General features: G+C 38.5%; 2 protein-coding genes across 2 annotated transcripts in view; both read left to right on the forward strand.

Annotated features, from left to right (window-relative positions):
• LOC144653853 (uncharacterized) overlaps positions 1–7,430 on the forward strand; it is a 31,670-nt gene extending 24,240 nt beyond the window's left edge. The window contains exon 4 of the mRNA XM_078513965.1: positions 4,575–7,430. Coding sequence (XP_078370091.1) covers positions 4,575–4,900 — 326 coding nt within the window. The 3' untranslated portion in view covers positions 4,901–7,430. The remainder of the gene's footprint in view (positions 1–4,574) is intronic.
• A 703-nt stretch (positions 7,431–8,133) lies between these two features.
• The window catches only part of LOC144654949 (uncharacterized), a 31,533-nt gene continuing 24,648 nt past the window's right edge, over positions 8,134–15,018 (forward strand). Inside the window, exon 1 of the mRNA XM_078515181.1 lies at positions 8,134–8,260. The gene's annotated coding sequence lies outside the window, so the exon portion shown is untranslated. The remainder of the gene's footprint in view (positions 8,261–15,018) is intronic.

Below are 15,018 nucleotides of genomic sequence, written 5' to 3' on the forward strand. Positions count from 1 at the left end.
ACAAACCTGCCTGAGTAAGCCCTTCAGTGCCGTTAGGACAAAACCAGTCTGCCTGTGCATATGCAGCGTCGTCTGGCTCGATGTATTGAATCAAGTTACCTTTGCTTGCAGTTCCACCTTCATCCGAAAATTTATCGTAATCGGGGTATTTTGCTCCAGTTTTTTGTATACCATGCCCTGATATCCAGATATAAACGTTACCAAGTCCGTGGTTTGCGCCTGTTGTGAAACGGAAATCGCTTGACGGGTCGACACCGAACTCAGCACATATTCTTTTGTAAGAAGCCACGTCGTACTTGTTGTCAAACTGGCTAAACGTTGGGTCGCCAGGCAAGGCGCTTACGCTCTGAATCCCCCCCATCTGAAACAATATTCGCCTTATCGTGAAATAAACGTGAAAAAGGTAAAAATTTCGCACAATCGGTGGCAAGCTAAGAGATGAGTGTTCTTCATCGAAAATTTCTCGGCTTACCCCACTGCCTGTTGTCGCACACCAAACAGCAAAGTTAAGTTGCTGAGGCCAGTAGCCCATATTTTGGCTAGCAAGCCACCTTTTTGACTCTTTTCCTGATGTATGCTTCAGTTTTGTTTTTTGAAAAATCTCTCTTAATTTCGTTGTGAAATATTGGTCTGGTGTGACGTAGATGTTTATTTGGCTGTTAAATATTTTTTTCAAACTCGGTGCGGCTTCGTGAAATCCAACCGCGGGAATTGGCAAAGATGAGCCTTTTGCGCCGCTTGGTGACAGCTGTTGTGGAAAACCGCCTGAAATTTGATTCACCCCCAGTGCTTTTTTCATCTCTGGGCTCCAATATTTGCTGTCAGAGCCAAAAACATTTATCAAATGGCCTTGCCCTGCCTTGTAATAAATGTCTGCCGTTGCTGTGTGGTTGTACGCGAACTCAACCTGTGCAACAAATTTTGTTCGGTCAGCGTTTGGATATTTTGCAAGAAAAGGTTTCCATGCATTGTCTTTTGCCGCTTCAGAAATTTTAGTTGCTTCTGGGGTTTTCATCCACTTCATAAAATCTCTTTCTTTGGAATCAAGAAAAGTTGATTGAGAAATGTCATCAGCTCTCGGAATAGGCGGAGCCATTTTATATTAAAGATTTATTTTTCAAAAGATAATTATAAAGATGGTTGTGCTCACTGTCACCACAACAGAAAATCCTCATACTGTGAATTTCGATTATCCTATTCCAAAACCGAGCCACATCCGGCTCCTGTCATCTCATATACCTACTTGGTTCAATCTAAAAGAAGATGGAACAATCCTTGTAAAAGATGAAAAAGATACAAAAGAAAATACGGTAACTGTTCCCTTTGCAGCTGATTATTACACACTCGAAATGTTGGTGAGCTTATTTAAAAAGAAATTGGCTGAACATGATATTGAAACGACCACAGATGTTAGTACACCGCTTGTAATTAAAAATGAAAAGAATAAAAAAATAATTCTCAATAAAAGTATGTCTAATTTACTACTTGGGAACGATAATGTGGGGCATTTGGGAACTATAACTTATATAAGAAGATTAAATTCTCCCACAACTTATTTCATTCATTGCGATTTAGTTGACAGAGAACAGAATCTCTTTAATGGTAAACCATCTTCTGTTTTAGCTTGTTTCGACATCCGAGGAAAGGCTTACGAAAACATAAATTACAAAAGTGAACAGCCCAATGTCTTGCGTGACGTTATGGCTGATGCACAAGTGACATCTCTGACCCTTTCGATTAGAGATGAGAATGGAAATCCATTCGATTTTAACGGCTCAAATCTTACATATGAGTTGGAATTGAATTAAATTAAATACAAAAATAACTTTTATGTATACGAGACCATGTCATCTGCTAATGTTCTCCCGAGTGCCCCTGCTTATGGTGATCGCGAAGAAACACAACTTTATCCAAGCCTCCCAACAAATGCCGAGAATTTTCGGCTGACTGAAATAAGTAAAATTGAAAAAGAAATATCCGCTGAAGCTGAGCATTACAGGCTTGTGTTAAAAAAATATAAAAAAGTCCGGAAAGTTATTCACTATTCCGTGGTCTGTCTTGGCGCCGTGACGGCAGCTCTGTCTTCTGGAGCTGTTGCGACTTCACTTACTGGTGTTGGAATTGTTATCGGCGCGCCTGTTGCAGCAGTAGCAGCTGTATCTGGCGCAGCTTCCACTGGCCTGTCAGTTATCAACAAAAAGCTTGAACGTAAAGTTAATAAGCACTCAAGAATCCTCGCTCTGGCTGTTGCAAAACATGACTCGATAAACAGCTCTGTCTCACAAGCTCTGAATGATAATCTTGTTTCTAACAAAGAGTTTCAACTGATCTTACGAGAAATGCAGAAATATCGTCAACTTAAAGAGACTTTACGTTCAAGCTTTGCACACAAACAAACAAATTCACAGCCAGACATCGAAAAAATACGACAAGAGATCATGAAAGCAGAAAGACAAAAAATGAAAAAAAAACTTCTCGAAAGCACCACCGACATTTCGAAATAAAATTTCAGTCCAATAGAACATTTTTTCATTTAATGAAAGAATGATTGTCTGCGCTCATCTTGTTGTTTACTTTGTGATGGAAGCATTGTCGTTCGAGTTGCAAAAAAATGTTCGAGACATAACCCGCGATGTTGTTAATTGCCTGAACGAGGCAAAATAAAAGGTTACAGCGCACTTAAAGTGACTTTCAGCCGAGTCGAAAGGATTAAATCTGAGTGTGCAAAAAATACAATTAAGTTGAAGCGAACAGCGAGAAATTGCGTGACCCACAGCGGCATGCAAATTTTTTTTGTGTTTGCGTGCGTGGGCGTACAAAGTCGGGGTATTACCCGAATGATATTTTTAGACTTTTGTAAGTTGTTTTCATTCCTGTGTGCTTAAAATCTAAGTTCTAAGCACTCAGGAATGTAAAATCTATTGTTTTACACGTGCACAACTATTGTTCTTTTGATTTAATGCACGTGACGGCCAATTGTGAGTCATTGTCACTAAAAATAGCTTAATGATGTCATTTTCTTTACTCTGTATATAAATCAAGCTAACACCTGGATATCATAAAGAATGACGAGCCAAACGCCGACAGAACGTGTTTTACTTCACAATCCTCGAGTTTATCAATTTTTGGAAGAAGTGGCAACACAAACAGTTACTCCACAAGAGAAACGACAGATAGAATACCAAAGAATCTGTATTGCAAGAAAAAAAAAAGCCTGAAAAAGATCAACAACATCGAGGCAGCAATACGCGGAAAACTTAATTTATGCACTCACCGGAGCGTGCAAGTTTTGTTTAGCTTGTTAAAACGTTTGCGACAACACTGCTGTCTAATTTTTTTAATTTTTCAATCAGCTCGTCTGTTAAAAAGATTGTTATTTGTTTTTCATTTTCTTTAGTTTTTTTGTATGTTGTAAACGCTTTTCCACGAGATCTTTTCAAGTTTTTCTTTACATTCAAGTTAATTTCTCCAGTTCTCCCTCTTCCCATCTTCGTTTACTCAATAAGAGCATTTGTTCAATAGGAATTGTTTCTGGCACAGCAATTAAAGGTTGGTTGTAATTTAATACAATGGCGCCATACAACGATTGGTACACTGTCGGGTCCGGCGAATCTGCTTCAGGAAGTTAGGAATGTGAAAGCCACTCACATTTTCCTCCTTTTTTTACCATTTCCACGCCTGCTTTCCCGATTTTTTTGTTAGTTTTAACCATGCTTTGGTTAACGATTTCAGCTTTCTCTCCCTTAAGTTTTCTGGTATTTTTTCCAGATTGTAGACCAAGTCGTATACTTCTGCTTGCCTTGAAAAGAATTTTGTGTAATCCTTGAGGGGGGTCTGTATCCAGTTTTTGGGAAGCGTGAGTGTTATTGGAATAAATTCTTTCTTTTTTATGGTTTCACTTTTGCCAAATACTTCTGGCCTTTTTACTTTTAACCCCACTTGGCAATCAAAATAATCTTTTAGGCCGACATCAAACTTGTTTTGATTTGCTTTGTTTGGTTTTAATTTTTTTTCTTGTTTTGCAATAAAATTGGACGATGTTAAAAACATGTTCATAATTAGTTCTACTGTTTTTATACTATTCCGTATGTAACGTAGTGTAATTTCTCGTTTTTCCCTTATTTCGGCGTTTTCTTCGCCTGTTTCTTTGTAAAACTTTCTTGTTCTTGGGCATCTTGGTAACGGCTGTCCTTGGTAAAGTGTGAATCTCTCTCTGGGTGGCTCCTCTCGCTCTCTCTCTCGCTCCATTTACCTAGTGGTGCTATTTGTTCAATTGAAAAATAATTGTGGCACATAGGTGGAGCTCTCTATTTTTTTTGCGTAAAAAACTTATTAAACGTCTTTTTTTGCAACTCGTTTCGCGAGGGGGGTAAGAAAGGCGTCTTGCGTTCCGCGCACACTTGTAAAATAGGAGTTGTGGACACAAATTGTGACAAGGAGCGAGGCGAGCCTGGGCGAGCCGAGCGAGTTTTCACGGTTTGTGCCACAACTCCTATTTTACAAGTGTGTAATGCCAATAACCCTTGCTAACGTCTACATTTCCCGCAGTAAAAAAATTTCTCTGTCCATTTCAGGTGATGTTACCCTTGAAGAGTTGGAGGACAACAACATGGAGTTGTTTGACTGGGTATGCACACGACTCGATAATGGAAGAGTGACATTCAGGAGGGACTATGAACGCTTGGCCTCCAAATACAAGAAAATTTCAACCGAAGCACGGAACTCCTTGCGAAACGAGTCTCTGAGCGAAGGTAGAAGTCCATCCAAGCTTTTAATGAGCCTTCTCCAGACTACATATCCTCATCTTCCCCTTCGCCATTTTGTAAAGACTCTGAAAGACATTGGACGAAATGACATTGCACATAAACTAACGCCGCATATGCGAAAAAATGCTGTCTAAAGATAAATAGTTTTTATTGAGATAGTATTTTAGTTTTACAGTGCGACTCGTCTTACCGTGGCAAGCCAACAAGTGTGATCTTGTAATATTTTACGTTTTCACTGCGTTTTGTTGATAAATACGATGTAACAAGTATTTATTTGATTGCATTCAACTTTGCAAGGAGGCGTGTTCGTCAAACAAATAATAATATTACGAGAGCACACTTGTAAAAAAGTTTGCTGGGTGGCCACGGTAAGGCGCGTCGCACTGTAAACACCTGACGATGCTTTCCTTTTCATTAGAGCTGAGTTGATTTCAGACCTGCTATATAACACAAGACAGCTGACGAGGCTTTTCTTAGTTTAAATTAGAGCTGAATAACTTTAAGACGTGTAAAATAGATAGCACATGATCATGACGAGGCTTTTCTTTTAATTAGAGCTAAACAATTCTACATCGGTGGTTAACATCCATTCTTATCCTAAATAGGTAACATATTAATTAAAGGGCTTTGTCACGGATTTTAACTGATTTTGAACAGCCAAAATTAAAATTTGTGTCGTAGGAAACCTAAAAATCGATATTTATACCCGTCTCTGAAAACAAAAGTTATATCTTCCTTTAGATGTTCAAAGAAGACATTTTTCATGGGTTATAGTTAGGTTGCCTATACCATTAATTTCAGAAATCCTTGTGACTTAGCGCCTACAAGTGAACGATTTAAACTTTGGTATAAAATCAATGGTTTGTTGGTAGTGACATGATCCTGGTGAGAGTAGGAATGTTGTTATTCACTGATACTAAGACAATCTGAGCGATAGTCATCTTTAGAGTCATTTGAGCACCTGAAAAACTTCATGTGACGAAAAGCGGTTTTCACTTGACTCTGATGTATGTTGTCCAAACGTCGGCCACCAAAAACTGTCTTTTTGTCTTTTACAAGACTTGTCTACTCTCCCAGAAACTGAAAAAACTATGAAAAATAAATAATGATGACCAAGTTCTAAAGTAAGATTCAAGATGTTGATCATCTATAAATGCTAACTCATTCATATTTCTGTTATATTTATGTGTTACCTATAATTATTTTTCTTAAAAAAAAAAAACAAGCAAGAACGCATGCAATAGGCACGGGGTAACATTAAGTCAAGAAAATATTTTGAATATAATCCAAGGGCTAAAATCTTAAAATTTGAATGCATGTCTACGAGAATTGTAATAGGGATTTTTAGCCTCTATTATTTCTTTCCAGGCTCACTAAAAAAACAATGTTACAGAGTAGGAAGAAAGAAAAAAAGGAAACTTAAGACAGTTTTGTTGTGTAGGCCTTCCCGCAGTAAAAAAATATAAAATATAAGATACGTCCCACACCTAGATTTGTGAGATCCTGCGAGTGGTGCATACATACAGCTAATTCGAGAAAGGTTGTCGGAAAAAAGCACAAAAGTGTACGCGACAAGACCGAAAGGTAGTATGGGTAGAAGTAGAGAGCTACTGCACTTGCTGAATACTAATTAATAAGATGGCAACATGACAAACGCGAATTTTCACGTAATCTTTCTCTTCAGACATGTGGAAACAAGGTACTTTTAGCAACGCTGAATTTAAGAAGAATTTTCAAAACTCAAAGAAATGCAACAGTAAAAGTAAAGCTACAGAAAAAGGCCTCCTGAGAAGAAAAACAGAATCTTCACGTGCAAAAATACAAACTTGTATCTGTGTACAAGTCTAGGCCAATATGCAAAATTCAGGTGAATACCTAGACCACCTTTCGGTCTTGTTGCGTGCACTTTTGTGCCTTTTTCCGTCAATCTTTCTCGAATTAGCTGTATAGCGCTGGTAACGTAACTAAAAGCCTGGAACACAGTAGCTGCTCATATCAGTTGCTGTGTAGCTGGAGGTAATTAGTTGGTACTAACGCGTGTACTGATTGGTTGATCATTGGACTCGTGGTGTATACTGATGCTCGCTTTTTCTATAATCCTTTGAGAGATCAGTTACTTTTGTTTTATGATGTTCTGAGAAATTCTGAGATTCTCAAAAAAAGAAAGAAAACTAACTTTAGTTCTCTCGGGAGCAGTCATAAAGTGTATATATTGTATCATTATTTAGCAAATTGTCAAGATGCCAATATATGGTCAGAATGTTACTGTTACCCGTAATCCTTACATAAAAGGTATCCTGCGATATAGGTATCTTGCCAAGATTAGCCCGAAGTCTGGCGGCAAAGCCCTGCATGATGAGCCCAGTAGTTTTAGCTCTAAATGTTCGAAACAGTTTGTAACTTCTCTACTATTAAATGACCTGCAAAAAATCAAGAGTACAGTAGCATGATCTCTATCAAAAATATTTTAACTGATCTAAGTTGAGCGATTTGCCTATAAGATTGCCGAGTCAAAAGTCTCCGAAAATGTAATTTATAACAGTTAGTGACTAAACGTCACTACACACTATACCAGTTCATCTATTTGCATTTACCAACTGTATATGGACACTATGGGTATACTTTAAAATCAAAGTCAAATCAAACCTATACAAACGCCCTCACAAACTGGGCTTGGTCTGGGGTGTATATGTAGGAGACGAAAAAGATGTAAAATAATTCAGTGATAATTGTATGTACATTTCGACACGCGCCTTGGAACACCGAAAAATATATCCATTTCAAGATTAGAACCAAGAATATAATTCATGACGAAGTGGAAACTATTGCTTAAAAATAACAAGCTGTGTACATGTTATACATCAACCCGTTCAGAGAAATCCCTTTAACTATGGTGATAAAAGACTGTAAAACAAATTGTTTTTCCTGAGAAATGTTGCTGGAAAGTGAAAAGTAATGGTTGAGGCCAGGCAGAAATCCGTAGTTGACAATGTTTTCTACTCTGCGTTTGTCTGTCGGTCGCTTCAATACATCATTACAACGGTCGTTCTTGTTTGTATTTTCCGTGGTATCCTTATGCTTTGTTGTAAGAGATTTAGTTATGGATAGCAGCACGGTGGTGAATGAATTAAACCCCTTTCAACTGAAAGATACCGTCCTTTTTTTCCAAACAGCTTTCACTGAAAAGTTGTGAACTGAAAATACAGAATGCGTGATGTGTGTTCCCCATATAAACAGGCATTGACCCATGCTCTTGATTATCTCGTCTCCTAGATATTAAATTACAGAAGGTCGATCAGGACCTACAACAGGTAAACTGACTCCGTACAATGATCCACGTGATCTAGGACACTGGTAGTTAAAAGTGTAATTGTGCTTCGGTATGCATTTTAAGGTTCTGGCTTCAAAGCATCTGGAGCCTTTCGAGCTTTCGTTTGAGCACTGCCCGTTCTTGAAGTCTACTAACTGAGGAACTTTTGGCACGTGTACTTAAGGTGAGTTTGAGAAATCGAAAGACTTATCAGACATCATTAATTTTCAACTGGTTTTACAGGGTGTTTTCAGTACTTACATAATTAAAGCATGCGTTCCTTTGCGTTTCCGTCCGTGTGTTTGATGCTGTTATATATCATTTTAAAGTATTATGCGTACGTAATTGCACTATCAGTGCAATCCGTTCAGCTAAGGGAAGTTCGATTTCTTATAGACAGACATTTGCAGTCGAGATTCGCAAAAAGGTGACAAGAAATTTGCGTCCACGTATCACGTGTTTGTTCTTAGCGAGTAAAATTCTTCATTTAAAGAGCGCACCTTTAGTATTGCATTCATAAACGATTCAGAATAATAAGCAGAAAAAATTCACGGAGTCCGTGGAGACCGTTCTATTTGCTGCACAAATGCTTATTTCGTGCTTCCGGTTTACTTCCTTGATACGTTAACTTTCATTTTGTGTTGTGAGGTGCTCAGCCAGTCCTGTTTTTCGGATTAAGAGTATTCAAGGTTCACGCTAAAACCTGAAAAGACTCTGAAATCATAATGCTAGCTTCTAAAGCTTTTATAAAGGTGATATTTCGACGAAAGACAGTGTTTGTTACGGGCGGTTGACCTTTGTAGTTTGAACAAAAGCCAATTTGTATAGCTGCTGCATTTGTGCGTGGCACAACCAGGAGATAAGATGCCTGAAAATTTCGCGCATAAAAATTTGTATTTCAAACAGGTTTATTCACTGAAGTCAATAAGATTGTGGATTTTAACTTATCTCCGATATTGAGTTTTGGTGCAATCTTAATATAAACATTTGCATTTAAGAGTGTGCCCGTGAGAGAACAGGGCAGAACCAGGTAACAAGTGATACAGCTCATATCACCGATTTCGCCCAAACTTAGCATAAATGTTGGGTATGGTGAGCTATTTACTGTGGCAAAACATTAACTCAAAATATTTTATTCCCTTCAAGTTATGGCACCTTTTGAAAAAATGGCCATTTTTCACTAATTTATGCATATTTAATTAGCTGACTTTGATTGACCAGTTCCACAAGAAAAAAAGACTTCTGAAAATAAAATTCACTGCACTATATTCTTTGGTTATTAGGCTTTAAGTACAATAATTCCCTTCAACCGTCCGATTTGATTTCTTCTCCTCAAACGGTCTTTTGGAAGGTACACATTTCGTACTGTTGGAAATAGCCTTTAACTAGTGCCCAATATCTCCCATGAGCAACAACGTATATACATTATTCTTACATGGGTAATGAAATCCATCATTAAACTTCACAAAAATGTCACAAAATGTCTGGGGACTTCAATATTTTATTAGTATTGAGGAACTAAACACACGTGACTTAACGATTTCCTGCTATTTCATCAAAATTCACCGAAACACAAAAGCCATTTATTTGCCTCAATTTGGCATAAAATCGGTACGAAATAGCTAATCAAGCATAAATCTATAGATAACAATCAAAATATTGGCGAAGAAAAGGCAGTTAGGACATTTTTCGGAGCGTTTTTAGAGCCATATAATTCGGCAATGTTGTGATAGCAAATGTAAAAATAGCAGCGAAAGATTTTCTTCAAAAGCTCGCTCAATTCAACATTAGGTACATCAAAGTTAAGAAACAAGAAAGTAATACTACATACATGCCACTTATCGACACACAGATGCTTTCTTTTGAAGAATTTGTTCTTCCTCGCTGCACTTCGATTCTTCGATCGATCTCAATTGACATGTACTGTTGCTTTGAGGCGCGCTGAACTTAGTCAATCCATCGTGGTTCATCCTTCGTGAAAGGTGTAAACAGGATGTCAATAAAGTCATTCAAAGAGCTGTTCAAAGTTCACGGAAGGACACTTGTCTCAGCCAGTTTGCATGAAATAAATTTAACTGGAAAATAAACAGCCGCCATGTTGAATTTCTACCTTTGAGCCTGCCGTTTCAGTCAGCGGTACGGCCGTTCACTGGGCATCACGCGTCCATCACGCGTGACCACACGCGCGATCATTTGCTTTTCCTCCGCGAGTGTTCGTTGGATGCGTTTGTGATGAAAATGAAAATATTTTCAAATTGTCGTAGGGAAAACAATTTCCTACGCTACAGCTCCAAGTGTTTACCGCAATGTGATGCTGAACGAACTCTAGGGTGCTTACCATTTGTTGGAGAGAACCGGTTGGAATGACCACTGAAAAATAGAAAGGCTTCTTTCCAAAATTAGCAAACTAACCGAAATAGATGTCGCTTACCATTTGTAGCTCAGTTTCCTGTTATTTCTTTCCGTTGGTGGGAGACTTGAAGGATGGGAGACTAGAACTGGGAAACCTTACAAATGGTAAGAAAATTTCTGACGTTCCGTCAATTTCCAAAGAGATTTTCCAGAAAAAAAACTGTTCCATTTAACTTTCACCGAAACAGAGTTCTTGATTTTTCTGTTCAACGGTCGGCATGCACGGCAACCAAATCAAAATAATTGTGTATGTTCCAAAATGACGCTAAATGGCGGTATAAAACTGCTCCGACGTCTCGGCAATACTGCCTTTTTTGGGGTGGCACCCTGAAGAAGGCAGTATTGCCGAAACGTCGGAGCAGTTTTATACCGCCATTTAGCGTCATTTTGGAGCATAAACAATTATTTTTAGCATAAAAGACGCTACACAGTTAAACAAATCAAAATGTCAACGTCTCCCAGCTACTTTTCCGACATTTGTATTTTTTTTATAGCTTGTTCAAATTCCCCTCCCCTGGCGGAAATAGTGATTAATACCGCGCATAACGATTACATTTTTTGACCAAATTCCCCTACCCCTGGGGCATAAATGGGGAAAAATGAATAACTCAGCAAAATTGGAGAATAACGTTTACCACGGGATAAATCACTATACGGTGGATAGCGAGGTAGGTTTTGTAATCGTTTCTTGCGCAAGTGCTTTAGTTGGGGGAGCGTCTGTGCTGAACTGAACAAAGTATTCACGTACGAAATGCCTTTAGCGACGCAGTCTATATGGCGCAGCAAATATATACATATATCTATAAAGGTGTGAATGTAGAGAGAGAAAACAACAAAGAATAAAACGGGTTTTCCTCGCGTTGACCTCGAAAAAGACAGAAGACTACCTGTGCTGGTTGAAACATTAGCTAATAAGTTTGGCCGTCTTGCGTAGTCCTAGTCTTGCAATAAATTTGTTTAGTTTTAATGCGGGGTTTAAGCACTCTACAAAAGTCTGCATTCGCGTCTTTGTAACTCACATAGCCACTTAAATTGAGTCGGTGATGAAGAAAATTATCATTTGAAGCCGCAATTCGTCACTTGCAATGTGGGCACTCAAGAGGAAAAATTTGTCCCCATAAAAGCCCTTTTCTAAAACAAAACTGCAGTAATGACGTTTATCGGTAAATGGACAGATGGAGAACTTTGTGGGATCCCGAAAAAGAGAGTGGGTACAAATTCAGTCTCCTAGCTACCAAAGTGTAATATAATATAGACGATTTGAACAGAAGGAATAAATGTACACAGGCCAGGCTAACAACCTGACCGCCATTTCTTCGAATGTCCATATTCACCCCCTCCCCCACCTCCCAAAAAAGACAGAAACAACAAAAAAACAATAAACATACTAGTTTTAACCTGATATAAGATGAAAAAACTTGCTCTGATTATTTAATGGTTTCCGACATTTTAGAGCTCAATTTCAGAGCATCAAAACCGATTGCATCGCATACATTACACTGCATCCAGTGTATTTCTCTTCAACTATTTATCAAAAAAATTCAATGGAGAAGTTGAAAAAAATTCTCACTTTTACAAGAAACGCACACTACTACTATAAGGCTAAGATCAAGCCCCGGTTGTTCAGAGGGTAGATAACGCCATCCGCTACTTATTCCGACAAAAACAAACATTTGCGGAGGAAAAGCAAATGAACACGCGTGTGTATAGCTGTGTATAGCTGTGTTGGGCTATGTATAGGCGTGTATAGCTGTGTAGGGCTAGGCTATGTATCCCTTTTATGAATATCCCTATATAGGATTTAGTCAAACAACTATATGATGACTACACTACGTACTTGCCCCAGTGAACGCCCGTACCGCTGACTGAAACGGCAGGCTCAAAGGTAGAAATACAACATGGCGGCTGTTTATTTTCCAGTTAAATTTATTTCATGCAAACTGGCTGAGACAAGTGTCCTTCCGTGAACTTTGAACAGCTCTTTGAATGACTTTATTGACAACCTGTTTACAACTTTCACGAAGAATGAACCACGATGTATTGGCTAAGTTCATCGCGCCTCAAAGCAACAGTACATGTCAATTGAGATCGATAGAAGGATCGAAGTGCAGCGAGGAAGAACAAATTCTTCAAAAGAAAGCATCTGTGTGTCGATAAGTGGCATGTATGTAGTATTACTTTCTTGTTTCTTAACTTTGATGTGCCTAAATGTTGAATTGAGCGAGCTTTTGAAGAAAATCTTTCGCTGCTATTTTTACATTTACTATCACAACATTGCCGAATTATATGGCTCTGAAAACGCTCCGAAAAATGCCCTAACTGCCAATCTTCGCCAATATTTTGATTGTTATCTATAGATTTATGCTTGATTAGCTATTTCGTACCGATTTTATGCCAAATTGAGGCAAATAAATGGCTTCTGTGTTTCGGTGAATTTTGATGAAATAGCAAGAAATCGTTAAGTCACGTGTGTTTAGTTCCTCAATACTAATAGAATATTAAAGTCCCCAGACATTTTGTGGCATTTTTGTGAAGTTTAATAATGGATTTCATTACCCATGTAAGAATAATGTATATAAGTTGTTGCTCATGGGAGATATTGGGCACTAGTTAAAGGCTATTTCCAACAGTACGAAATGTGTACCTTCCAAAAGACCGTTTGAGGAGAAGAAATCAAATCAGACGGTTGAAGTGAGTTATTGTACTTAAAGCCTAATAACCACAGAATATAACGCAGTGAATTTTATTTTCAGAAGTCTTTTTTTCTTGTGGAACTGGTCAATCAAAGTCAGCTAATTAAATATGCATAAATTAGTGAAAAATGGCCATTTTTAGTGTAGTGTTTTAACTACACTTATGCGGTGGTTGTGGGTGAGGAAAAAGTGCTACCGGGATAACGCTAGGTGTGGACTAATGCTCACTGAAGTGGAACAAGCGTGCCATTCATTTCAAAAGATCGGCTTTAAAAAGATCGTATGTAATTATATGCAAGATTCAAATCCTCGCGTTTCCCAGTATGAATTGCAAGAATTTCTTGTCTTTCGCCGCAAAAGAAACAGCAAATACATTCCAAAAACTTCGAGTTGCAAGTAAAGTTTATTTTTCAAACATGAAAGCGAAAGTTTTTAATGTACCACGAGTAATTTAAAAGCAGCATGCTCTTTTCCTAAAACATCAACAATCGGTCACGCAAATTGAACATGGAGGAATGTCAAGTATTTCCTTCGTCTGAGAGCGGAATGTTTCGTCACAAGGACTATTGGCTTGAGTTTTCTCGCCTGCCTTGCAGCAGGACTTGTCGCAATATCCTCGATATAGTCCTAAACCGGCCGTTTAGACTGTGTGACGGGGGCTTATGTTTTCAGACCGTGAGACAATAGATTTGACCGTTTAGCGGTAAAGTTTTCGCGTGATGTTAAATATCATGTTCGGCAAGCTGCCACTATTTGTCGGCATGTGTGCATTGCATTAAAGTGTACTGATGATAGAAATAAATCCTGCAATTGGTGATCCAAATTTTAAAGACAGCGATTTTGGTAGCGTTTAAAGTACTGAGAGCAGCTGTTTCCACTGTGCGTGCTAAACTTACAAAGGGCTTTGCATGGCGTTTTTTTTGTTCTTAAACAATATTCATTTTGAGGCTTTCAAAGGTCGCACGCAATTAAATATACAAGATTCAAATCTTTGCATTTAAGCAAAGTGTGTTTTGGAAGACTCTCTTGTCTTTCGCCACGAAAAAAATTTGTAACACAGCAAGCACTTGACTAAAACTAAGAATTGAATGTTTAAAACCCGGGTTAAAAGTAATGCACCTATCAATGTTAAGCCCGAGGGGGGGGGGGGGGGGGGTCGGGCTGACCACGGGATTTTGATTGTGAGCGCTGTCCCCAGGGTGGGGATTTTGATCGTACGTGATGCCCCCAGGGTAGGGATTTTGATCATTTATAGAAGGTTTGAAGGACATCTGACCACCTTTCATGGTGATTTTGACCAATTATTTTGTCCCGGGGGTGGGGAATTTGACATTTTTTTTATAGAAAATGTCAAAATCCCCACCCCTTGCCCGACCCCCCCCCCTCGGGCTTAACATTGATAGGTGCATAAGAGTCAAATCAAAAGTAGCGAGTAAAGTTTATTTGTCAACTGCCACAAAAGCGAATGTTTCTAAATTTACAACCACTGAGTAATTTAATAGCCTGCGTGACGCATTCTTAATAATAAAAACAACATCCCGTCACGAGCATCCTCTTCCCCAGGGCCACGCGTATTTTTTTAAATGACATGACGTAGTGGCCCTGGTAACGGTAAAAAATATGAGTTTTTTGATTGGCTGATAAAAACTGCATGCGTAATAAGGTAAAAAAATGAAACGCTTCTACGCAATTTTCGTTATACTTCTGGTCATCGAAACAATTGAAGATGTAGCGGGCAAGTTTGAAAATGTTACCGGAAAAAGACCGAATAACACTGGGAGTTTGTTGGAATAACGTATTCACGAAGCAGACCTTTGTTTATGCACAAATGACAAGT

The sequence above is a fragment of the Oculina patagonica genome, chromosome 5 (assembly GCF_052425735.1).
Source record: "Oculina patagonica isolate OP01 chromosome 5, crgOcupat, whole genome shotgun sequence".
Lineage (NCBI taxonomy): Eukaryota > Metazoa > Cnidaria > Anthozoa > Scleractinia > Oculinidae > Oculina > Oculina patagonica.